The following is a 25,809-nucleotide window of genomic DNA, read 5'->3' as shown; positions in this document are numbered from 1 at the left end:
TGATACATTTGGTTTCTGGTAAAACACAGATATCCATAAATAATGAACTGAACCTTAGGGGTGTTTTTTTTTTTTTTTACAAATAACATTATGATCAATATACAAAACATCAAGACATGAGAAAAGATCATAAATATAAGACAGCCTGACATCCATAAAACATTCAACCAACATTTGTGATTTATAAACGCAATATGTCTGCTGACGGTGTGGATAAGATTAAGAATCTCAAAACATACACCACTGTGGTCCTGCAGGATGTGAAAGGATGCTTAAACACTGTACACAAACTAAAGTGCTAACAGGACAAACAGTGGGAAGAAGCCTAAAACATGTACAGAAAGCAAACATGTCAGGGATGTAAAGAGCAGCAGCAATGAAAGCCTTTCCATCCAAATATAAAAACAAAGCCTTAACTGCACTCCACAGAGGTGTGTGTGTGTTACATATACTGTAGACAACATGCTGTATTTATTAAATCTCTTCCAATATGATTACTGGCCAGGCTAAATTATTTTCTTAAACAACCACTTCTTTTGTTGTAATTCTAAAACAATTCCATGTCCAAAAATATATCATTTGAAAGTGGATGAGGATACATTTGATATCTCTTAGAAATGTTTTTATCCTGCTTGTTTATCAAGTATGGTTTTGATTATCAATGAAATATAAATTGCTCCAATTTGCTGAGAATCTAAAGAATACAATACTAGTTGCTAATTTCACAAAATCATTAGCTTGTATAGAAACTAACAAAAAGAGAGAAACACAAAGTCAAGTTTAGTCCCTGAAAATGAACCCCCCCCCCCCCCCCCGAGAGATTTAAATATGGCAGGCACTTGAACATTGTGGTGTTGAGAGTGTATGAACAGAGTGGGTGAGTCAGACGCACAAGTTTTTTTTTGTTTTTTGTTTTTTTTAAATAAGTGTGTTTCTAATAAAGGATAGAGGCCTCCTCCTCTTCACGATTCCATCTCATCCCTGTCAAACGATGGTGGCTCAAAGCTGATCACTTCCTCGTAAGTTAACCCTATTGGAATGGACAGGGAGACAGAAGAAGCTTGAATCAAATCAAAGTTCTTTTATGAGCCCCGCCTACCCCCATCTAAAATGTGCCCACTTACTCTTCCACTCCTCAATTTCCAGCTCACGGCTTTCAAAGCTCTGGTCGTAAGGTTCTGCTTCGGGCTCGTCATCCGGATCGTGGTACTGAGCAAAGTAAGGGTGAGCCAACGCCTGTGACGCCGTGATCCGTTTGTCTGTGTCCAACACCAACATTTTCTCCAGCAGGTCCACAGCTAGAGCACAGGGGTCAATGTTCTATGTGAAAAACTATAGATTTGTATCACACCACCCTTATTGCAACCTATCTATGCCCCAGCTGTTGAATAAAACATGGCTAACAGCATAGACTCATAGACATCCTTGTGAGTTCACTTGGGGAAAGAACACTGAAGATTTTTTTTTTCTTGGGTGAATCTTAATTAAAATCAAGATGTTAACGTAACTTTGATAACTGCTTCATTAATTTGGCTTAACATATTTTATTTACTACTAATACAAAATATACACTACTAAAATCTTGTCCCATACACGACCAAAACTATAATCTGATTTTGACAAAAAAAAAGCATGTGGTCTGTAAAAGAAATGCCAGAGGAGCGGTTTTTACTCATCCACATCCATTCAGTCCATTTTTGGATAAATTATAGTTGTCAGAGTAGTTTTAATAGAACACACTATTTACTTCTACTTTTTAGTATTTTCGGTAAGAAGAAACTACTTTTACTCCATTACACTGAGGTACACTGCGCTTGCTACTCATTCTTGTCTCCTCGTATTTGTTACTTGTGCAATCCTATTCATTTAGTCATTCTAACCTATTTACCAGCAACCTTGGACTCCATTTAACCAATCAACCAAGCAGGGAGTCACGTGACCGCAGTCTCCACTCTGTGGCCCCACACCGAAGCAAAGTTTCTCAAGTGATTCATTCACATAAAACATGACAGAAATCTCAATCTACCCAAAAAATGGGCTCCAACTTACCTCGAACCCGAGTGAAAATAAGTGGTAAAGAATATGGATGAATAGACTTAAAAAAAGAAGTGCTACAGTAATCATGAGAGCTCATCTAACTGCCTAAAAATGTCTGTATTTTAACCAACAAAAACAAGTTGTAATTTTCCATGTGCCCAAATCGCTGCCTGTTGAGCCTACGGTGCCATTTTACCAGTGTAAAGTCATTTTCTTGCAGCTGAATTTGCTTTTATTTGTTATTTGATAAATATTTAGTCATTGATTGGGTTAAATTCACACTGTTGGGAAATGACTGAAATTGTACATTATTTTATATTTTGGTCTATTTGATGTTTATGCTCTGATTAAAGAATAAATCATGATACGAACAAGTTATTCAGTACTTGAGTAAGTCTTTCCCCAAGGACTTGCTTTTAATTATTTGTAGGACAACATTTTACATTTACTTGTGCAATATTATTTGATAATACTATAGCACTTTTACACAAGTAAATTTTTCATTGATACACTGCCACTGTAGCCACTAGTGTAATAGGACACTATACACCACTAGAGGGACGCAGTGAGCCAAGAGACGCGTGAGTGAGGATTTAAAAAAAAAAAAAAAAAAAGCCCGACTTACCAAGAGGGTTAGCACCAATGAATACATCTGCAAAGTTTCTCTTGGGCATGTGGGTGAGGGAGTTTATATAGTTCCTTGCCTGTAAGTAAAAATTAAAAACATTAGTCACAATTCGAGGAGAGAAAAAAACTCTGCATTGATATTGTTGAAAATTCAGTGCATTGTTTCCTTTCTTTCAAACATCAGAACCAGCTTTATTGGCCAACTATGTACATTTTTGTAGTTGTTTTTGTTTTAAACATCCATTCGTCACATGTTAACAAGCTCAACATTGGCCAATGTACTCGATGGCTTCGACGATTGCAGTGAGACAGAGAGGAAACAAGGATTCAGTGATATGAGCGCAAAGGGCTTGTTTGCAGATAATTCACAGTGAATAATAGAAAAGAGTTCTGCATTATGCATTGGTGTCCATCTATTTGGCTTAAATGCAAAGTTGATATTTCATAGTGTCTCCGGCTGGGGCAGCTTGGGAAGCCAGAGGTCTCACCTCATGGCTGGGCATCCTGCTTATTAGGGAAGCTGGGGGGGTCCCCGTCAGACGCATTATCTGCTGCAGCTGGTTTATATCTATGGTTTCTGAGTCAAGGGGCACCATATCAGGGAGGTCAAAGAGCACAGGCACAGAGTTTGTGCACGATGAGGAAAAAAGCATAGGGTGAAAATGAATATGAAAGAAGGTATTGTTAAGAGAGCTTTTGCGACTGAAGATCATCACTGCCCCCGTACTTTTAGTACATGCTAAAATAGCAGAAGCAAATAATAATAATAATATTAATAATTCTGAAAGAGGAAACCAGAAGCAACTTGAGGAACAAAGACCAAACAAATCTTGGATGCTTGACACTCACAGACTCAGAGGAGATTTTCATTGAGAGCTCAGGCCCTGGGGTTCCAACGAGCAGCATTATAAACTTCAACTGATCAATGTCTATCATACTGACATGAAGGAAAACTGAAAACTGGGACGTTAGAGCTTGTGGGGTCAGTCTAGAGGACGGGAGAGTGTGCAGTCAGTGTTCGACCCTTTTGGATAATTCAATACCATTTTTACATTACAGCATACACAACTTGAATTACGAAAAAAAAAAAAAAAAAAAAAAGAAACTCAAGTGCACTTGAGTATATGTAGGAAAGTACATGAACAAAACAATAACCATGCAAAAACAAGCTTCTTCATAAATTCTGTTACTGGTCCATAAATCACTAAATTGTTTTGACTACATGAAAGAAATGCTAATGGGATATAAACCCAGTAGACTCAGAGTCAAAAGCAAACATGGTGAAGGAGGATTTAGCTATTATGCTGCACGCAAATAGAACAAGTTGCAAACAGAACTGTGAATGTATGGAAGTCTGAATGTTTTTAAATCCAGGGTAAACACCCCCCCATGTTTTTTTAGATCATTTTCACATTTCTTGCACTGTCCATTGTTTTATTTGTACTTTTATTTTTCTACTCATGTGTGAAATGCGCTATATAAATTTTCTTTCCACACCAATTATAACTACAACACAAACAATCTCTACTGGCATGAGTACTAAATTCTACCCAGCTAAAGATGCTCACATCTGCATGAGCCTGAATTCTCTCAGCAAATTTATGCATCTTTGGAGATTTGGAAATTTTTTTGAAAACACAGAAATAAGCACCTGAAAATTCCGTGATTGGGGGATCCTCTGCGTGAGAAAAAGGCATTTTTTGCAAATTCCTGCTAACAAAGAAACCTTGAATCAAAATCACCCACACATTTGCTTGCAGCATACAAAGACAGTACATGCAAGAGACGTCTGAATGAAGCCCGATCAATGACCCAAATGCCAAGCTATTATAGAGTTGTAACTAAATGTAAATAATAGCTTGCCACTCAATCACTTGTAGATATGTTAATGTATCCATTATCCCATACCCTTGTGTACACACACAGTCCCTTAAATTAGATAACCTTTTGCAGCTAGAATGTTTTCCACACTTTATGAGATTTTCTCTTGGATTTTTTATACTTTCATTCAGAAGAACATTCGTGAGATCAAAAACTACAGATCTTGGCACACGTCATTTTATGCGGCCTTAGAAAGAAAATCGTGTCAACACGATTGATTTTTGCTAAAATCTGTACCAAATTTCAATTTGTCGTATGTAATTAAAAAAAAATAGTGTATTTTTTGGGGCCAGGAAACCTCTTTTTGCAGTGAATTAACCAATAATTGAAAGAGTATTATTGTTGACTTCTGATTTCAAAAGTAGTCATCCGTCAGTTTGTTATATATATATATATATGTGTAATAATGTGCTGAGGTAGGTAATCTATAGGGTTTAAAAATCTTAACTTCTCTCTGATGGGAACTGTAACTGCAATGTTGCCCATCACAAAAAAAAAAGTTTTACACTTGATAGCCTACTTAGTGAGGGCACATACTCAACTACAGAGCTTCCATTAAAGAGGAAGCACCACCGATTAATACTGTAGTTTATACCGAATATGCTTTTTACTGTGTTCTGCCTCTCTGTATCACAGCAACGTTACACTTGGCTGCTGTGCATGGAACGCTTGGTGGGAGGGGAAACAGGAAAGTGCACTGTATCAGAGAGACAACAGTAGGCAGCTCTGATTCATAGACCACATGGGACTCCATCTATCTCACCAACACATGCATCCACACACCAGGTCAGCTCAGGGGCACTCATGAGAAGATCATTTACACACGCACAAGGGTTGGCATGTCTCTACTTATGACAATTGCATTCATATTAAATTCATACTTCAATGAGCACTCATCGACAACAGCCTCCTGATGGAGTAGAGTGGAAGGATACGGTCTGTGCCCGGGAACAGCGTTCGTCCGGTGAGGAGTTCGGCCATGATGCAGCCCACCGACCAGATGTCCACTAAAACATGGTAGCAGTTAAAAAAATAATAATAATAAAAAAAAAAAAAATATATATATATATATATATTATATATATATATATATATATATCTCAATGGTTTTGACAATGGCAACATATCATCTTGACTGCTCCAAGAGTTATGCAATCTTGGCAACATCTGATAGAGACACATAGTGAACCTCTGCAATTTTTTATTATTTTTTTTTATACCGAGACAACTGTTTTCCCTTTCTTTCTTTCTCAATGTAATGCTTTAGTAAACCAATACTTATTAGCATTGAAAAGTCTTGAAAACTACATTGTACCAAATTTGGCCTGACAGTTTCATTTAAAAAAAGCTGCGGCAACAATTAGCCACGCCCAAAAGATTTCGTCATAAAAACACCAACATACGAAATTAATTGGATACACATTTGTATAGATAAGCTCTGCTTGTCTGGAATGCAGTACATCAACAGCATGATGGGTTTTGTTTTGACATCAGGTTAAAATTCAAACAGATATAATGACATTTGTGTTCCTGTTTTTACAATTTCAGGTATTTCTGGTCACATAATATGATTAAGTTTATGAATAACTACAGTCCAAACAGGACATAAACCACTTCCATGAAAATTAATGATGTAATGAGAAAACAAAGGCACAAAATGTTACATCTGAGTTTGTGTACCTGTCATGTTGTAGTGCATCCAGTTAAGCATGATTTCTGGGGCTCGGTACCACCGAGTGGCAACATAGCCAGTCATTTCATCATCCGTATGCCGTGCCAAACCAAAATCCAGGATCTGACGGACCAAAAAACAGAATGTGAGATAAGGAGTACACAAAAGTGACCATAAACTTGGTGATGTGCCACATAATATGTATTTCGAATAAAATGAGATCTACTGCAAGAATTGTTTCAAAAATTATGCTTTTGTAAATATATTGGTCACTTTTGTTTTGTTTTGGGTCACTACCAATAAGTGTAACTTGTTATTTGTGGTTGAATTTTTACTAAAATGTGTTTCTGGTAGTGTATTTTAGATTGACTTGAGTAGCTGTATGGAACAGCTGCCTACCGTAATTCTGTGGCCATTAGGCATACACTACAGTATATTATTAACAGTACTTTGTGATCTGTGGGCACTAACCTTCAACTCACAATCTTCATTTACAGCCAGATTACTGGGCTTCAAATCCTGGGAAGGGGAAAAGAGAAATTCAAAAAATGGCAATGATGTACAACAATCTGGCGTCATAACACAGGAAATCTTATGCTGTGTTTATTGTTTTAAGTCTTTACTCTGGCTAAGCAGTATCGGCCATGTACGCATTAAGTGAAATGTGAGCTCCAATGCATTATAAGCTATTATACAACAGAACTAGTACTTACTCGGTGGATGATGTCTGCAGAATGAATGTACTAGAGGGAAAATAATGAGAAAATTAAATTCACATGGTCCTGAAGTGGATAACATTTTCATTGTGTCATTAGTAACAGCTCAATTGTGTGTTTGACCATGTGCTGCAGTTACAGGAGTAGAAGTGTTTCAGCTGTAAAAGTGTGGAACTTTTAGAATGGGCTCAGTTAGCAAAAAGTGAGGAAACGTTTAACTGGAGTTTACTCGAGGCATAAACATGCCAAAAGCAAAGGTCTTTTCACATGGGAGATAGAACTAAAGCTTTCGGTAGCTACCCTAGCAAATTATCTCAACCAAATACTGAAATAAACAGAAGTTCCACAAATGTCCACCAGCAGCATCAACAAAGACTTAATTGGATGCTATTGTTGTTCCATTCCACTGAGTCAGTTTATAACAAAAACTAAAAATTCTCATAAATACAGCCCTAAAAAAGTAAAACCACCAGAATACATAATCTCATATGGCAAAAGAATTCCATTCAGAGGTTTGATTGTTTGGAATGTACATCAAAATATTCATTATTATTATTGTTATTATTATTATGATTAATGTCTTCATGGAAAGAGGTCCACCTCTCCAAACACATGCTCATCATTGTGTGCCTGCTCATTTCAAGACATTTTATTTTAGTTTTATTATACAATGTATTGCTAAACATGTATTGAAGAATGTTACAATGTCACTTAAAAGATCACCTGTCCAATTAAAAGTGGTATAATTGCAACAAATTGGAAGTCAACCAGTCTCCAAGAACATATTTTGTGTTTGACTTTCAGAGGCTCCACTATGTGTGTGTTTGTGTGTGTGTATATAAAATTTAAAAGAAATAAAGCAGTAAGTAACAATTCTCATTTCCACTCCACTGACCAACATTGACATTGCATTGACTAACCTTTAGGCCTCTGAGAATTTGATATATGAGGAACTGGACATGGTCGTCCGTTAGCTTCTGACACTTGACAATATTGTTGAGGTCTGCCCCCATTAAATGGGTCACCAAGTAGCTGCAAAACAGAACCAACAACACAGACCTGAAGGAGTTTGCTGCGTTACAGTGCATTAATTAGTGATTAAAGATTCTTTTAAGGCATCTGTTATCTATCAAGCGAAGCCCATAATTCAATCTTAATTCATCCACTGTAATAAAACAACAAAAGGTCTTGAGTCAGAAAAACTACACACACTGTGGGAAAATAGTGAGATCGTGTTTATGAGATCGTCAAGACTATCCAGATATGGCCGATTATTTACGTATGCTAACAGTGTTTCTACCTGACGGATGTCAAATAGTAGTTAAGGGGGGCTGCACTAGACACCTTTTATGCACCATGAACTGGAATCGACCTCACATTTAGCCCTAGTGGCCTTGAAGCGCAACAGGCTTCGTCTCACGTATCCATGATGTCACCCCCACATTGAGACTCTGTAACAATCATTGGAGTAGTCTGTGCACAGATGCACAGACTGCCAGATGGCTGTTACCATGGAAACAAGTCCAATGTGCAGAGTGCATCTGCTTAACCTACATTCACCTAAAACATCACATGTAAAGTATAATGCACGTTACTTCAAAGTGGTAACTTAAAGTGATGAAAGAAAGAAAGAAAAAAATGACTTACACATCACTGAACTCTTCTAAGCTTGTTGCAGGTGTGAAAACATCTAGGAGACCAATCACCTGAGAGGAAATAAATGACAGGGTAAAGATCATGTTTACAACCATTGATATAGAACATATTAGTGTTCTTCAATACCCTGACTTTCATTTGCTCCACGAGGCAGCCACGCCACTGCCTTAGTTTCAAGGACTCACACAAGTTTGTCTAGTTAGATTAGATTGTACCACCTTACTGTTTTGTTTGTGTTACCTGATTCATCATCAAAAAGTGGGTCTGGCAAACATAACTGGTGTGCCGGGTAGGAACAATTGTTCTTCCTCCAAGAATTACAGTATGAAGTGTATTTATTTTGAATCCTGTGTTGTATGCAAATCAACAGCAGTCAATGAAATGAGGCCACACCAATGAACACACATCTTTAGAACTATGTAAATTTGTTTCTCATATCCCTACATCTAAAAAGAATTTGATCATTGTGATGTACAGCAAAGTTTGTACGAGCACTGCACACATGAGAAAAGCGACAAAGGCGCACACACTGGTGGTTACAATAAAGCTAGTGATCAAGGTGTTGCTGTGGCACTGACAAGGGTTGTGGAATTCCAATTTTTAGTACAAAATAGTTCCCATTACAATACAGACATTAATAAATTGTCTTCTAAAGTATGCCAGGAAAGAGGTCATGGAGGGATGCAGAACCATGATCCCCTCCCCCCTTCAAAACAGAGTGGCATGAATAAATAAATAAGAGTACAGTATTGTAAAAACCCAGTAGTGCAATAGCTGCACAACATGAGTCCACCCACACAAGACACCCACATAGCTGATTGGTAGGCCACGGTCACAACAAATACACAGTATCTGATTGGTCCAGCTTAGCTTTCCAAACTGAAACCCAGGGAGTCTCCTAGCAACAAGGGGAGGAAATCAGAATCTCTCTCTCTCATACTCTGTACAACAAAAAGTAATATAAAACACTAATTAATTCTGAACACGCAAACCCTTTTGTTTTCCCGTTATTTGTGATTATATTCCTGACAACCCGGAAAATAACAAAAATCTGCAAATAATGGCTGCAGTATTAGTATACCCATGTATGGTATGTACCATATTTTTGAAACCGTAAGATGCACTTAGTCTTACATTTTCTCAAAAATGGAGAGCATATCTTATGTGCATAATAGTTGTGCGACTTATCTAATGAAGTATACTTTCAGACACTGGTTACATTGTTGGCATGTGTGCTAGGACATGTTTTAGTGTATAAGTAAGCTACCGTATGACGGCACTCATGAGGCAGCGAGGAGCAATTGCAAATTTTACATTTGTACACAGAAGAAGCTTGGGTTGCCATATACACTACCCATATAGGCAGGTCATTACTGATGAAGTTTACACACACACACAGTAAACAAAATAGCATAACTAGCTAATAAAATAAAAGAACAACAAGAAATAATTGAAAAAACATGCCCTTTAAACTCTAATGCTCGGGGCATGCCTTTGGGCGCTTGTAGCATGTGGCACTAATGAAACCCCTAAGGACCGCCTTAGTGAAGCAAAGCACGCTGGGAGGATGTAAATAGCGTTTGAAGTGCGTGTATTTTGTGTGGCCATCATATGGCAGCTTACATACACGCTAAGACATGTGCTACCATAAATGCTAAAAGTGTATCCACTGTGACTGTTGGACAAGTCACATAACATTTGCAAATGTTGGAAGTCAGTGTGCACATAAGGTGCACTAATGTGCCGCCTCGTCGATTTAGAAGAGAATTTAAGACCTCTAGCATCGTGAAAATAAACTTGAAGAGCAAAATCCGCAAATATGCGGAGGCGCGAATGGTGAACCGCGAATGGGCAGGGGGACACTGTATCTTGATGAAACAGTATGGAAATATGTTTGATGACAAATTACAAATGCCCAACTGTATACCCTCATATCGGGGCCAATGGGCAAATATTTACTCAACTGCAGATGGTCCCAAATGGCAAGTAGTGGATTAAGTAAGAACAGCATCTATTACAGTGGACACTCCTATTGGGAAATACACTATATGGATAAAATCACCTGTACAGCTTCACTAGTTCTGGAAAAACATTCCAAGATTTACTGTGATTTTTTTTTTCTACCAAAATGCAAGTTCGTCTTCTCAAAGTAGTTGATGGGGCTGAGGTCAGGACTCTAAATTTCTTTCACACCAAACTCATCCAAATGCAGATATTCCTCTATGCAGTGCCAGGAGCATAGAATTACCAAAAATGTCAAGAGTAACCCAATATTTTATCCCGAGAGAACCAGGGGCCCAGTCTTACATGTGTTTGATCATTGACCTTAATCATTAACTCGGTGTGTATCACTACTGTTGTTCATTATTGTAACAGAGCTCCAAACACTTGTCGATGAGCAAAGCAGACTTAAGGCCATGATATTTTGGAAAGGTCTGGGTGATCTGGTCCACTGTGACGTCTGTTTATAAATGCCCTGGGTGATCATAGATGAAAAGGCAGTGGGATGTTTGCACAGCAGCTGAACATGAAGATTCATATTGTGCAATGGCACAAAGGAAAGTGCTCGTACAGACAATGGGACTCCTGTTGAAAAACATATGTTGCATGGAACCTGCACTGACTAGTTTAAATCATGTTTGGCCACAAAATTGGTGCTCTATGGAACCTTCTCACAACTTAAGGAAGTGTGGGTAGTTTTATTAAGGTTTGGAATGAGTGTCACTACTTTGTCCTTCCTCTTCAAGAAGAGCACGCTAGCAAAAAATGACCTACCTGCACTCCCACTTCCTCCTGAGGCTACAAACAGTATGAGTGTGCCGATATAAATGCAGTACATACTGTACAAGTAAACACAACAAAACATTTTAGATGATACAACAACAAAAAAATTCCTGTTCTTGGTTGAGGGGTTACAATAAGATGATTGCAAAAGTGTACAGACCTTACATGTTGTTGAACCACCTCTAGTTTTAATTTTAACCAGAACTTTAGTGAACCACCTCTAGTTTTAATTTGGGCTGTTTTGCCTTTGGTTTTCTTTCACAAAACTAGCTTTTGGAACAGTGGTCAAAATAATCAAACCTTGGTTCAATCAGACCACAAGACATTTCCACACATGCTTTTTAGTGCAAAATTTAGTCGGGCCAATATGTTTTTCTTAAGAAGAAATGGCTGATGCAGAGAAAGACTGCACATCACGAGTAGAACATCATACACAGCAAAATATGCTCTTGGGAGGCTCATGCTTTACCCTTCTTTTCCTTCAGATGGAACTGGGGATTAAATTAAGGTGCTGAGAAAATCTATGATACATGACAGGAATTTGTGGTGTTCGTTGCAAAGAACAACAGCAGCAGCAGCAGCAACAGTGGGTTTCAACAGTCGTTCTCCCTCTGGATATACTGTGGGCAACCACGGGTGTTGAAATGGAAACTTTTTTAGCAAAGAACATATAGTTAGGAGGGGATTTTCCTTTAAAAACCATCCACACATGATAATCTTAAAATTTACCACGCAATGACATCTCTACCAGCTACACAAATGTATTGATTGTTTTATGAGCAGCACATATCCTTTGCCTGGAGTCGTTTGACAAGCTACTGTGATTATGTAACATTAAGTGGTCCGAGTGGATGTAGTACCAGGGTCTAAAAGCATGTGGGCAAATGGCCTCATCACAGTTCCTTCGACTTTAGTTCAACAAACAAAGGATGACTCTGAGGTATTACATTGTATAAAGGAGTTAGGACTAAACAACAATCATCATTAATTTCTTTATGGTTGGGTTTTGTTGAGTAATTCTTTTCTGAAATGCTTGACAGTTTAATTTGAATCTCATTAAAATGAAATGCTTTTCACCTGGCCCTTCATCTTTTCGTTAAAGAATTGTACCTATCCTACGAATTCTACCTGGGTCATCAAACATATGAACACAACTGTGTTTTCTAATTTACTAGTGTGGCCGTGAATTTCAAAATAAGAGAAAGTAAATAAAAATGAATATTGTTCAAATAAAGTGCTTAACTTCAGAAAAAAAATAACTACAGATAATACTTCATATTTTGATCATGTGGGTTAGAAGCAAAATCATGCATTGTAAAAATGAGTTATACATAGATGGAGGGTTTTGCAGAATTTAGGGGTCAACTTTGGAGTCAAAAGATGAAAAACGTGGTGTAATCACTGGCGTTCATGATTGGGCTGTCCAGGCTTTGAGGTATGTTCACATAGGGCCTACTTTTAAAATGAAACTACGGACCCACAAAAAATACTAGCTTGTGTGTACGAAAAAGTAGTTTGTGCGCACAACCTACTAATTACTACGCAATACCTACTAATTTGTGCGCACAAACTACTAATGTGCATAAAAACTAAATAGTTTATTGCACAAGTATGTGCACACAAAGTGGTAGTACATGCACACAATGTAGTCGTTCGTTCAAAATAGTTTTTCCCCTCCCTCATGTCATGTCTGTGGGTCTGTATGAAATGGCTCGCAAGCAAGCAACAAAATGTTATGTAGCCTAGCAAGCTCGTGCTTGTATCAATGTTTGTCCATAAACATACCACCATTATTTCCAATCATGCTCTAAATCTTTGGTAAACAGTTTGTGTGCGTGAATAAATGATAACACCAGAGCCCAAGAATGTTAAATAACGTCATGCATGAGAAGAGTTACAATACGCAAAACCATTGACCAACGTCAAGGTACGCTGTTGGAGCATTGTACTTGTTATGTCACACTACATAGAAAATGCTGAATCCTAAAGTGCTAGAATTTTTGTTTTGGAAATGTAGGGGAATCGTAGGATCAAAATCATCGGTTATGGTTTATGTTCAACGACAAGAAATTGTTGTCGTTGCCAACAAAATACGTCAAGGTCAATCTGCGAAATCAACCATGATAGCTATTTGGGCCAACATCAGCGAAAATTCTGTTGTCTGATACAGGGATTAGTTGGCTACTCAGTGAAGACGTATGGTGGCTGAGGTTTTTTTTTTTTTTTTTTAAAGTTTAAGTGTTTATGAGTCACATACACAGTAATAACTGTTGCCTGCTTCAATCAAAATGTTTCATGGTCTTTCAGCTTGAAGAGCACTTGTGTTTTTTCACACACGGGGCGCTACTTCTGCAAGTAGAAGCAAGCAGCCGGCCACCGCAAACGCTTGCCCGTGCTGAAAATTCTCCTTGTGATTAATGCGCATGCGTTAATAATGGGAACTCTGGGTAGGTAGCAGACGCTTACTGGGAAAACACCTGCTCTCATAGTTCCCCTTCTTCTACATAGAGGGAGCTAACATACATTACATCCTAACCCTAACCTAACCTTAAAACAAAAGTTGCTAAAAATGTATACACATATATGTACGTTCGCCGTGCCGGAGATATCCAGCCCACTGGATGTCAATCCAACAAAAACTAGGCTTACCATTGGCCGAGCAGTTTATGGGCTGGGATGAGGGCTGTCTCCCTGGCAAACACCCTGAATACAGCTTCATTTTTGCACGAAAGTAAATAGGGTGTATAAAATATGATATTCTCTGGATCCTTGACATATTTCAATGAAAACATGTCAGAGGCATGTTATTTATACATCCAAGAACTGTTTTAAATTGTGTGGGGAAAAAATGCACGAGAGTACTTTAAATGTGAGAAGTAAGCAACTTACGTTCTCGTGCTTCATGTGTTTAAGTAGCCGTAGCTCTCTGTATGTTCTCTTTGCGTGGATGATGGATTGGAAAGGTCTGGACAACTTCTTCACTGCTACCTTCAGGCTTGTCTTCACATCAAACGCTGAACTGTAAGACACACAATGCAGTAGAAGATGCTAAGATGGTCACTGTAAAATGTGGAGTATATCAATGTCTACAATATTTCCCTGGATTAAACTACAGTAAGTATGTACTGTATGTGGGCTACCTTATAATTTAAAAAAAAAAAAAAAAAAAAAAGAGTGGATACAACATAAGACATTGGTTTCCCTTGTTATCAAACCCTGTCAGAAAATGTAACAGATAAAGACTGAATCGGCTGTTACTCTAGCTGAATTTTGAAAAAGCATACAAAAAAAGTTTATATAATGGAATAACAGAGTAAATTATTCAAATCAACCAATTTTGAACAATAATTAAAAAAAGAAAAACACTCATCCAGATTGCTGTTGCAAAATGTCTAAAGGTTTTGCTGTGGGGAATAGATGCAGCCAAACTTTTTTTCCCCCAATGCATTGTGGCAGCTCTATTTGGCATTGTATCAATCTTGATTTCCTAAATCGTGGCGTTTGTTACATTGTTTGCAAGGACTACTTAATCAGTTCTCTGGAACTCATGAACATGTGGGCCTGGGCCATGGCTGCAGGAAAACTATTACATTTTGATGCAGATCAAGATGTGGGATGTTGAATTTATTATACCATTTAGTTTTGCTTCTTTAACATTGCAAATTGATGTCTGTGTATGTTTGAGAATTCAATTCAAATTTTTTTTTTGGTACCGCTTATCCTCACTAGGGTCACAGATGCATTTGAGCCTATCCTAGCAGCGTATGAGTGAGAGGCGGGGTACACCCTGGACTGGTCACCAGCCAATCACAGCCCATATAAAGAAGTATCAGACAGATGTGATAGTCTGCCACAGTGCTGCCTAGCATCTAACTCACTTTTACCACAACAACCTTCATGGTAAATACGTGTGAGGTCATTTCACACAAAAAAAAAAAAAAAAAAGCCTTCGCAGTTTTCATAACAACAATAAGAAGGATCAAAAACAATGGACATAAAAGATGGCTGGATCAACTGACACTACTACTATAATCTTAAATATATCTATTGCATTTTTTATGTGTGGTGATGATGAAGTGTGCAACATACATGGTTGTGAGTACCTGGGTCATTTATCTAGTAACGACCTCTTTGTCACAGGGGGGCAAGAACAGAAAATGGTGTGAAGAAAAGAGAAGCGCAACGCAAAAACGGAAAGAGAGGCAAATTGGCGCATTCTAGTTGTATCGTACAACTAATATCGGGCAATGACCTTCAGTCAGATTTATGAGTGCGCCTGCCAAACTAGAGAACCAAGACATTTGACAACAGTGCCAAATGAAGACAATGAGGCGGAAAAGAGGCTGCAAGCCAGATGGGCCTGGCCTAAATTACCTCTGTTAACTGAGGGAATATGGCCCCCTTACAATACCTCACATTCCTTTTAGGTCGAATAGTTACGCTGCAGTACAAATGGTTGAATGCAAAATCTTGGCCTGACTATAACAAGCCACACCAGAGCAGGGAGTTGTTCCGGGGAGTGGTTCCTTCTCATTTAGCCTTGTCCTCTTAACTGCAAAACGAGCTGTGCTAGTGACCCAGTGTGTAACAATAAAGGTACCTGGAAGTTTAATTACAGTCTAGATTCCACCACATCTTTCAAGGGAATAGGCAAGTAATTTCCTCAAGTGACATTTCCGATAGAGAGTTGTTAGTTAACACTTATGAACTTTAAATCAGCATCTTACTAAGATGCTTGACTGATGTGAATGATGTTGCAAAACACGCATAATAATTACAATAAGATAAGCAGAGCGTTTTCGCTCTCTAGCACAAGTGAGATGATCAAACGCAACAACTGGACTCTGTTGCAAAGTCTTGCAAATCAAAGTGTGACGCCTCTGGGTTGAGAACCTGTTCTCAGTAAACAAAGCTGCATGCAGTCTTTTTAAGGGCTGCTGATCTGCAAAACAAACAAGACTGGTCTGAGCAAACAGCATCCAATTAGTCTGTAATAAAAAAAAAAATGTATAATAGCACACAGCGGCCATAAAAATGCAAGAAGACTGGCGCAGTGACATTGGAGACCATTGAGCTGAGGATACGTAGTTGCTGGCTGAATACATGACCATAATGGATCATATTAGTTTCATCCAGCCGGCCATCCATTTTCTTAGCCGATTATCCTCACAAGGGTCGCGGGAGTGCTGGAGCCTATCCCAGCTGTTAACAGGCAGGAGACGGTACACCCTAAACTGGTTGCAGCAAGTCGCAAGCCACATAGAGACAGACAACAGTCGCACTCACAATCTCACCTATGGCCAATTTAGAGTGTCCAATTAACGTTGCATGCTTTGGGGATGTGTGAGGAAACAGGAGATCTTAGAGAAAACTCACATAGGCACGGGGAGAGCATGCAAACTCCACACAAGCGAAGCCGGGATTGAACCCTGGACCTCAGAAATGTGAGGCCAACGATTTACAGCAGCTATAGCCAACTAAGTCCAAGTATGAACACGTAACTTGGACATTTCAAAATGACATTTTTTATATTATATATATATATATATATATATATATATATATATATATATATATATATATATATATATATTGTACCCTTGTGTCAAAACCAAACAAAATCATACAGTGACAACTTGGGGTGAAATGTGAAATTATGTTTGAGGAATTGCATCTCCTATTAAGTTGGAGCATTGTGTAAAAAAAAAAAAAAACGAAAACAATTTACCAATCCTTTTTATCCTATCCTGAAATGTTTGTTCCACTGACTGAAATAAAAAAAATAACACTTGCGACACATTTGAATAAATCTATGAAAGGGGCATGTTTATATTTGTGTGATGTCATGTTTAACATCTTCAATTAGCATGTAAGAAAAACTGTTGAAGTTTTGTAAGAGGAATTCTTCCCAGTTCCTGCACAATGAATGACTTTGATTGTGAAGTGTTTGCTTACTCCGGGATCTCTGTTGTTGTTAAAAGGTTGAAGTTGCACTTGTAGCGAAGAACTGTATTAGGTGACAACGGTTTTCTGAGGAGTTTCCGAACCCACATGGTAATTTCCTTTCGATAGACATGTCAAGCTCACAGGCACTGAATGCAACTTTGAGTTATTTCTCCAGTCTCTCTACTCCGGGATCTCCGTTGTTGTTAAAAGTTTGAAGTTGCACTTGTAGCGAAGAACTGTATTAGGTGACAAAGGTTTTCTGAGGAGTTTCCGAACCCACATGGTAATTTCCTTTCGATAGACATGTCAAGCTCACAGGCACTGAATGCAGCTTTAAGTTATTTCTCCAGTTTCTCTGGAATCATTTGATATTTTAGACAGCAAATGATGAAATGACCATCTTCCTTGCAAAAGTATGTTGAGAAACTTTACTTTTAAACTGTTGTAAAACGATGACTCAGAGCCCATTACAGCTTGTGACTGATAAAGCCTTTTCAGGCTCCTCTTGCGCTGAATCAAGACACTCTCCAGTTTTAACCATTCTTCAACTTTCTTGCCCATGTCTTTGCTGTTTTGAAGATACAGCAGGCACCAAATTCAGACTGAATAGTTGCAAAATCTAATAAATTTTATGTCTTGAAATACTATAGTTTTTTTAATTAACCCTTTCACAATGTCACACCTTTATTAAAATGAATTTCCTATCCTTGTCTAGGTACATTTTTGTTTATGTTGGGATTTTGATCAAACTCATCAGATATTTTTTTTCTTGTTTCTGGGAAAGCTATTGGACCGAAATATGTTTTAATACACAATTGTTAGTGCTTTTGGTCCAAGTGAAAAGGTTCTACAATATTTTGGTATTGTTGGGAAAATTGAGGAGCTAATACCAACGTGGTGTGATTACACCTCACATTTCAGCAACAATTTAAAATATAGTAACTACTCAATGGCACAGCTACTATGGAAACTTTTTTTTGGTCACTTAATTGAGTATCTGCCGAAACCCAGGCCAAATTCAATAACACGGTAATGCATTTTTTAAAAAATGGATCCAAATTGGCTCAACTGACCATTTTTTTTTTCATATTTTCACATAAAAAATATAACTTTTTATATGGTCGAAAGTCTGGAGTCTTGATCACACTGTCAGATCAGGACAACGAGTTGTCAGTATACCACTTGTATAATAAGGACTTTGTAAATCCAAGTTTCATTTCTTCTTGTGTCATCCTTGAGAAGAACCACTAAATCAGGGATGTCAAACATATGGCCAGCAGGCCAGAACCTGTCCGTCAGGGGGTCCAATCTGGCCGAGGATGTTGCTAATTTTGCCTACAGATGGGTGCATTGACAACACTTAAATTACATTGATGCACCTGTGAAGGCCAAACCATTAAGTTTCAAGAGCACACTAATATCAAATGTCATGTTATGTTCATGCTGTAAAGAAATGCCTTCTGTAGAAATGATTTAGGACATTGAATGTTACAAAATTTTGGTCAAAGGCTTAACTTCAAGTGTCATCCCTATAAACATTCTAAAATAGATATTGTAATGAAAAATACAGGTAAATATAACATTATTCACTTCAATGTCTATACGAAAAAAAAATGTGAGCGGAGAGCGCGTCATCCATGCCCAAAGTTGCAGAAGTGTCATTCTACAACATCCAAGTGGTCGCCATATTGGCTGCATCCTCTGTCCGTGACGTCACCGGACATTCGCCAATGAAAAGACGAGGTGCATCCTGCTATGGGAGAAGAACACGCCCCTTCTGACACGGAAGCTCTTTTCAAAAAGGAAAACACCACACAACCGAGTAAAGTTACCAGGGCAATATTACCCTATTGTTTCGACCAATATTCATATGATATGCAATCACGGACAAACCCCCTCCCCGTCTGATCCACGTCCGCGGCGGAGATGAGCCATCGCGGCTCATCACAGCCGGCCGGTGTGGCTCATTTTCTGCACCGAGTTGTGTTATCACGGAGCCGAGCCATGCTGCTTTCGGGGGTTGTTCATAGCCGACACAGTACGCGATGAACAACGCCGTCGAGCCGGGGCGCTTTACTGCGTTGTCGTCGCACGCGGTCGAGTGAGGCATTGTCGGCTCCGTTCTTCAGAGACGCCGCTGTCCGCGAGTCCGAAGTGCAGCTTTTGCTGGCGAAGCGACGCAGCAGCCCCGCGCCGTTCGACGCACACAGGCACATTTCGTACGCGGATCTTTTGTTCCATTATGAGAGACCGATTACGTGGTCCGCCCAAAACTATTATTTTTTTTCGTAGCTGTATACACACCTACCTGTCATTTGGAACCCACAAAGCTCTCGTCCTCTGCACCTGTGCAATCCATTTTTCACGACGAACCGGGTCTCTTGCAAACTTATGAAGGGTAAATCCATCCTCCCGAGTTTTCAAGCAATCTCCAGCAATGCAACGAGCCAGTATTTTGGCTAACACGAAGGAACAATGAGCTACCTTCCCGGAGGTAAAACTAGCAGAAACAAATGAGTCTACTTGAGGACGGTCCTGCCATGTAGGTCACTTCCTGCTTCTTCTGAAAAACAAATCCCTCGACAGGATTTTCATGGCGGGAGTTACAAAAAGCTGTATACGTCCAAATCATGTTTTGTAGTGAAAAAACGCATGGGTCCATGTCGGCTGCCGTTTTTTCATTAATAACATACAAAAAAATCATGCATTTCTTGACAGTGGCCCTTTCAAAAGATATTGGCTTATTGGAACCTCTCCCCCTCCAAGCACTGCCACAGCTTGAATTTTTATGGATACATTTACAAAAAGCATAACTTAATGATGTACACTCACTGATTAATAATGCTGTTAAAATAATTTTTGGCTAAAAATTTCAAAAAACTCATTATTTACAACAACATTTGAAACAAGATAATAAATATCCATCCATCAATTTTATGAGCTGCTTTACGAATATTTTTCTAAAGTATTTGTAATCATTTGCACCAAAACATTCCATTTCATTTTCCAAGTCACTTATCCTCACAAGGGTCGCAGGAGTAATGGAGTCTATCACAGCCAACTTTGGGTGAAAGGCGGACTAGTAGTCAAATTAGTGAGGGATTGTGTCAAAAAACAGGCCACTCGTTGCAATCATGCCATCAATTTACCTGATTTAGTACACACAGCACAGAAATTAAATTTGAGGGCATTTATTTGACAGGAGAATGAAACATGATCAATTAGAGAAAGCGCCAAACGGGATTACGACTGAACGAGTAATAGAAAAAAAAACTGTCAGGATTTCTACTTTGGCTTCTAACAATCATAAAAATGTGCAGCGGCATGGGTTGTGTATGCAAGTTCCTGTGTTGTAAATGCATTCTGAACGCACCCTATCATGCTTGCAGTAAGTGTGTGACATGTTATTCTGCATTCATTTGCATGCTATAATCTGTTTGATACCACATTTGGAGTTTACTGTAAAAAAATAATAAAAAGACTTGCATTGAATTTCTAAATACAAGAAACACTGTTTCAGAAATCGCCAGCATGTCCTATCAGTCAATGGAAATGAAATAACCTTGCTAACATTAAAATTAGATCATAGGAGAGATTTACCTTCAAATGTTGAATATTTACACACAAACGTCATAGCAACACATACAGACAAACCATATAACAATATTCCTGGACATATATTCTTCGTAACCTGTGCAAATTTTTTTAGGTGACTTTATTCTCTTTTTTTTTTTTTAAACTGACTTTCTTCTTCTATTCTTTTTTTTTGTAGCTTACTGGATTATGGAGCCCAATGCATGCAACCCATCACATTGCTCTCAAGATGCCAAGGCGCGTACAGAAGGAAATAGGAGACAAAGTCATCGCTTTTTCTTTACTGTACAACAGGGATGCTCAATGCGTTGACTGCGATCGACTGGCAGTTTGGGTCGATTGCGACGGCGTGCCGAAAAAAAAAAGACAGCTGTATTTTTCTGACCTTTAGCTCACCGCTCATCTGCAAACAACGACAGTACAGGAAAACACGCTAGTCAGCGAGTTCCCCCTATTTTAAGCCCTTGCTTAAGAAATCTTATCAAACATGAGTATGGATGCTGGGGTGAAGACAACAAAAACATATCACTTTCATAAAGAATGGGAGGCAGACTTCTTTTTCACAATGTCATTTTCGAAGTGCGTTTGCCTCATCTGCCAGTGTACTGAAATGTGTCACGGCATTTTTGAAGATTTTATGGAAAATACGACCGACATTCCGCCGAAAAGAAAGCTGAGAATGACAAAAGTGAACGAACTAAAATCCTGATTGGCCGCACAGCAGTCACTTATCACAAAATACAGTTCAACAGCCAAAGCCTCCACCGAACCATCGTTCCAGGTTCGTCACATCATCATCAATAACAAGAAGTGCTTCCCAGAAGGAGAGATGGTAAAAGAGGCATACTTGACTCGTTGTTCCGATCTTTTAAAAATAAGGCAGAAATATTATCTTCAATAAAACCTCTGCAGCTGTAAAGGAGTACAGTTACATGGCACTGTGAAGCCATGGCATATGTGTGGAAGGACATATCAGATTAGGAGTGTTTCTCACTGTAGTTGAACGAATCCACTGACGTGAGTGACACAGCCCATGTGTGCATCTTCATTCGTATGGTGTTTATTGATCATCAATGTGAACTCAGATTGTTACAAAAAATGTTTATGGTTCACTATATTGTGTTGTGCAATAATGGCTTCAGCGGTTATACAAGGCACACAAACTTACACATAAAGAATCCTCAATATACTTTGAAATAAATATGTTTTGGATTTTTGTAGTGGGTAGATCTTTGGGACTTGGTCATTCTATTTCATCATCAGTCCTTCTTTTAAAAAAAATAACATCACCACCTCCCCTGATCGAGAGAGAGGCTGGTTGCTGGAAGAGTAGATCTTGGGGTAAAAAAGTCTGGGCACCCCTGCTGTACAACATGAAATCAGAAAAAAAAAAAATCTCCTGTCTTGGGTTATTTAGAATTCCCAAGATTTTGTCAATTTGCTAAATATCACAATATTGAGAGGATTTTTTTTCAAACAAATATATGCATAGACAATACAGTCACCTGAGGTATGCCAATGTTTTTATTCGTTTTTTATGTCTTTGTATTATTTTGTTGCGAATTTATTTTCCGGCTGTTTTATTAGGTTGTATAGAAAATTGAGTTTTGGCAGTTCAATCAATACAATGTTTTGAAATCAGTTCATAATAGTGTTTCTTAATCATGGTTTCAATATCAATCAAAATAATCATGACCATTACCTTACCCAATGATCTGGCCCTAGTATAGCATGTGCAATACCTTGCACTTCTGACACATATTACATAACTTAAATTAGCTGTCACACAAATTCATTAAAATAGCATGAGTCTAAATATGTACTCTTATAGCTCACTCAAGAGCATCACTTTACTTGAGCAGAATTGTACCCTTCTCTACATAACAAGCCAGAATTACTCGTTACCATGATGACTATCAAGTGCCCTTGAACTTGATTTACTGTAGATGAGATAATAATCGTCCAAAACTGCAATAGGTCTAACATCCAGATGACACAACCTGCCTCAAGCTTTCACTGGAAAAGAGTGCTTGTTACAAGTAAATGTATAATTACACTCTTCGCAAAAGGGTATTCTGTTATGTTCAGTTAATCTGCCTAAATACAGTGGAACTGAAGATTTCAAAAACCTAAATTTTCATGAAAAATAAGTTTCAAGATAAACCTTTTCCTGGGCAAGTGTTACGATTTTTACTGGGTTTCTCTTACATTTGTGATGCCACTACCATACAACTACGGTATCAGTCAAGGCAAAGATAAAGAGAATAACAACAACCGTAGAACTGCTGAACTCCTAAAATTGTCTGTATAATTCTAAGTTTTATAATGGTGACTGTTTGGTTCTGGAATATATATACACACATATACACACACACACACATGTATTTCAATTAGAACTGAAGTCAATTTGCATCCAAAACAGATTATGTTCAACTTTGGAAGTTCCATTGTAATTTGTCTCACTCACTTTTGCACCAGACTACACTAATAAACTGCAACAAGTGGAAGAAAATATAATCTGTTTCTGTCTCAGCTTATCTGAGTGACCATGGAAAGAACACTGGCAGTAAACTTGACTTAGCATTATTGGTACCAGTAATATCTGTTTATGACAGGAACTGACAGAACAGGTGTGACAAAAAAAAAGGTTGAACTCCGCACAAAAGGTATTTAAACAAGAAGTAGATCAAGTTGTTCCGTGTATCATCAAAGATGTGCAGTACACAATCTGTCGGGTTCCACATTCATCAGCCTGCCTAGTATTTTTCCTCTTAGCTCCAAATCTCTTAACGCTGATAATCACAATATGTTGACCATCATGTTTTCCACAGTCAACCCAATTAAGTTTTACAAAATAAATAGCCTGTGCTAAACCAGGTTACATAGTCATAAAATAGCGACATGTCATCAATAACTGATGATTTCATATTCACACGTGCCTTGTGGGTCTGTAAGCAGACTGCACACAGCGGAGAAATGTGAGAACATGGAAGCACTCAGGCCAGATTGTTATGGCATTCACACGTCTCGCTCTTTAAGTGCGATGTTGACAAATTCACATAATTGGCAACTTAAAGCCGCACGCAGAAATGCAATGATGCACGATGCTATTGACGTTTTGCCTCATACTTTTGTTACCATATTTACATCCACTACTGTGCAAAGAGACCTCCACTGTTGTACTAACAGTCACACAGTCATTTTGACACTGAAAAACAGCAACGATTACAAATAAAGGAGTAGGAAATTACAAATAGGTTCCTTTGTTGTTCAGGGGCCTAAAGTGTAATATTTACCATAATCGTGCAATCCTTTTACAGTAGTTGATTTTTGCTGTGCAGACTGTGAAATGTTACTGAGATACATTTTATTGGATGCGAAATGAGCGCAAATTACAAATATCAGCTTTTCCCTCACCACTGGCTCAGCTCTACTTTAAATGTGGAACAATCATGTTTTCTCGCTTCAAATTAGTACCACGAGAAGCTATGAAAAGCATGCAAAAAACTGGACACATCCGTTTGGAAGGAGAGGCATGTTGATCTTTTTTTTTTTTTTTCTACAGCCACGTGGGCAAAATTTATAGTGAAGCCACCCATGTTGGGTTGATGGCTTGTACTCCAGTTAATACAAAAGAGAATTATGTGGTCCGTGGGTAAGAAGTAACTTAGGTAAAGGCGAAAAAAAAAAAATCATAATTATAATGTAAATAATGTATTTGGATACCAGTTAAGTTTAACTTCAACGTGACGTCATTGATTACGTGGGGAGCAGCATAAAGGGGGAGCTCAATTGCATTTGCATACCCGTTGAGGTTTGCTTCAAAGTGACGTCATTAATGACGTGAAGCTCAGCCAAGAGTCCACCAAAGGACACAGACACACAAGTATAGAAAGGCTAAGGTACCATAACAGGATTTAGTGATGACTAAGAGTTGCGCGCCTCACCTCGGGACAGTGAGTCATGGGTGTACTACAAAGAGTGACATCATTCTAGAGTCATCACCATGCTCTTTTTTTCCTCCTGCCTCCTATTCAAAGCCCTCTCTGTGCACAAGGGGGCCTACTTTACTTACTGCAAACCACGTGACCTTCTGGCGCTCTGCAGGCCGGGGCTGCACCCAACTGGAAAATGCAACATGCATTCAGAGCGCCGATGCAAAGTGTTAGCTTGTGCATACCGGAGCCCCGGGACGCAATCGCGGTGTCCCGAACTGGAATCGGAGCTCATACAGAGGCCGCTGTCTGGCCCGATGCAGGAGCGTGCAAAGGCACGCCACAATTACTAAGGCGGGTACAAAGCTGCACATTCGGAACTTGGAAGATTCAGGAAACAAACAGGTGTTCAAAGGAAGGCGGGCAATGACAACTGTGGAATGGGAAAGAATGGATATGCTTAAAGCATCTGCTTACCAAACAGAACCGTAGGCACCAGATCCGACGGGAGACAGGTTCTGGTACCGTTTCGGGACCTCCCACATTGTTTTGTTGAGCTCTTGCCGGTAAAAAGTGGGTCTATCCTGCGACATTCTTGCGGATTTAAGCGGCTCCGAAGCAAGGTGGGGGGGCGGGGGGGGGAAACAAGGCAGCGCAAACTTGTGCCTTCTCCTCCCCGTGTGGCACTCACGATAAAGCTGCGTTACTCTTTGCTGATAACTCGACAAAAACAGCCGCGGTTCCTGGAGGAAAAAGGACGAGGACTCGGGGGCATCCCGCGGTGCAAAACGGGTTCCGAATATTGCTCCCCAGTGATCCGTGCACCTTCTCGGTGGAGGTAACTTCCTCTTCGAAAGGCGTTGGGTCAGGTTGGACGAGCTCCGTCAGGATTATTCGCCCTCTTTCGTTCTCTGCTCGGCATGCGGAAACGTGAGCGCGTATTTGTCTTGGTCTCAGCGCG

General features: G+C 38.9%; 1 protein-coding gene across 2 annotated transcripts; it reads right to left on the bottom strand.

Annotated features, from left to right (window-relative positions):
• Positions 1 to 356: 356 nt before the first annotated feature.
• mapk14b (mitogen-activated protein kinase 14b) lies at positions 357 to 25,728 on the bottom strand. Of its 2 annotated transcripts, none has more exons than XM_061832782.1 (12): positions 25,326 to 25,728; positions 14,263 to 14,392; positions 8,581 to 8,639; positions 7,854 to 7,965; positions 6,931 to 6,960; positions 6,689 to 6,736; positions 6,226 to 6,340; positions 5,481 to 5,552; positions 3,153 to 3,232; positions 2,663 to 2,741; positions 1,125 to 1,298; positions 357 to 1,030 (listed from the first exon to the last, which is right to left on the bottom strand). In XM_061832782.1, the coding sequence occupies exons 1-12, from the start codon at positions 25,439 to 25,441 to the stop codon at positions 963 to 965; spliced, it is 1,083 nt and encodes a 360-aa protein (XP_061688766.1). In that variant the 5' UTR covers positions 25,442 to 25,728; the 3' UTR covers positions 357 to 962. The 2 variants fall into 2 exon arrangements, with proteins under 2 accessions (XP_061688766.1, XP_061688765.1); XM_061832781.1 differs by lacking the exon at positions 3,153 to 3,232 and adding an exon at positions 3,514 to 3,593 and having other exon boundaries at positions 25,326 to 25,588.
• Positions 25,729 to 25,809: the final 81 nt, after the last annotated feature.

This window comes from Syngnathoides biaculeatus, chromosome 10 (assembly GCF_019802595.1).
Source record: "Syngnathoides biaculeatus isolate LvHL_M chromosome 10, ASM1980259v1, whole genome shotgun sequence".
Taxonomy (NCBI): Eukaryota; Metazoa; Chordata; class Actinopteri; order Syngnathiformes; family Syngnathidae; genus Syngnathoides; species Syngnathoides biaculeatus.
Note: the sequence above shows the minus strand (reverse complement) of the source record. Positions and strands in the feature narration are given on the sequence as shown.